The 1,227-nt window shown below is 68.6% G+C and overlaps 1 protein-coding gene across 1 annotated transcript in view; it reads left to right on the top strand.

The window, feature by feature from the left end:
- Nucleotides 1–1,227, top strand: part of GIGYF1 (GRB10 interacting GYF protein 1) — a 9,208-nt gene that overhangs the window by 6,311 nt on the left and 1,670 nt on the right. Inside the window, 5 exon segments of the mRNA XM_010837905.1 lie at nucleotides 5–187; nucleotides 329–429; nucleotides 558–640; nucleotides 728–874; nucleotides 945–1,175. Of these exon segments, the coding sequence (XP_010836207.1) occupies nucleotides 5–187; nucleotides 329–429; nucleotides 558–640; nucleotides 728–874; nucleotides 945–1,175 (745 nt within the window).

The following is a 1,227-nucleotide window of genomic DNA, read 5'->3' as shown; positions in this document are numbered from 1 at the left end:
GCAGGGCTGGTCAGCAGGGCCCAGGCTGACACGGGGCTGGCCCGCCTCACACCTGCGTGCTCCTCAGCAGCCGCCAGCTCCCACAGTGCGTGCTCCGGGAAAAGGCAGCTCTGGGAGACCTGCCGCCGCCGCAGCAGCAGCAGCTCACCGCGTTCCTGCAGCAGCTCCAAGCTCTCAAACCCCCCAGGTGTGTGGGCCACCGTCCTCGCTGTGTGCTCGTGGCCGAGCGTGTGTGGTGTGTCTGTACGTGACGGCCCTCGGGTGGTGTGGGGAGAGGGGCAGACGGGAGGTGGCTTCAGGGCGCTGAGCCTCAGTGCTTTCTCCTCAGGGGCGGGGACCAGAACTTGCTCCCAACGATGAACCGGTCCTTGTCGGTGCCAGACTCGGGTCCCCTCTGGGACATACATACCTCAGCCTCACCACAGTCAGGTGTGTGGCCCGCAGCTGCCCGCCTGGCCTGTCCCAGGTCTGGGAGTCCCCTCCACCTCCGCCGCCCCCTGTGGGTGGAGGGGACCGGGGGCCGGAGCTCCCCTCTGCAGCTGCCTTTGCCCCCACAGGCGGTGAGGCCAGTCTTTGGGATATACCAATTAACTCTTCGACTCAGGGTCCAATTCTAGAACAACTCCAGCTGCAACACAAAGTGAGTGGGCCCCTGGGGCTGGAGTCCTTGGGTGTCAGGGGCCAGGCCGCACCCGGGACAGCCTGGCGTCTGATCTCGACCCTCCAGTTCCAGGAGCGCAGAGAAGTGGAGCTCAGGGCGAAGCGGGAGGAGGAGGAGCGGAAGCGCCGGGAGGAGAAGCGCCGCCAGCAGCAGCAGCAGCAGGAGGAGCAGAAGCGGCGGCAGGAGGAAGAGGAGCTGTTCCGGCGCAAGCAGGTGGGGCCCGGCCCACTGCTGGCTCGGGGTGGGCGCGGGGGGCGGCCCTCACAGTGGCTTCTCTCTCCAGGCACGGCAGCAGGAGCTGCTGCTGAAGCTGCTGCAGCAGCAGCAGCAGGCGGTGGCCGCCGTCCCCGCGCCTCCTGCACCCAGTTCCCCGCCTCCGCTGTGGGCTGGCCTGGCCAAGCAGGGCCTGTCCATGAAGACGCTGCTGGAGCTGCAGCTGGAGGGCGAGCGGCACCTGCATAAGCAGCCCCCGCCTCGGGAGCCATCGCGGGCCCAGGCCCCCAACCACCGCGTGGTGAGCAGGCTGGTGGGCACCTTCTGCTCAGCTCCCAGGGTGACCCGGGGTG

This window comes from Bison bison, unplaced genomic scaffold (genome assembly GCF_000754665.1).
Source record: "Bison bison bison isolate TAMUID 2011002044 unplaced genomic scaffold, Bison_UMD1.0 scf7180017864085, whole genome shotgun sequence".
Lineage (NCBI taxonomy): Eukaryota > Metazoa > Chordata > Mammalia > Artiodactyla > Bovidae > Bison > Bison bison.
This window is presented reverse-complemented; position numbering and strand designations above follow the sequence as displayed.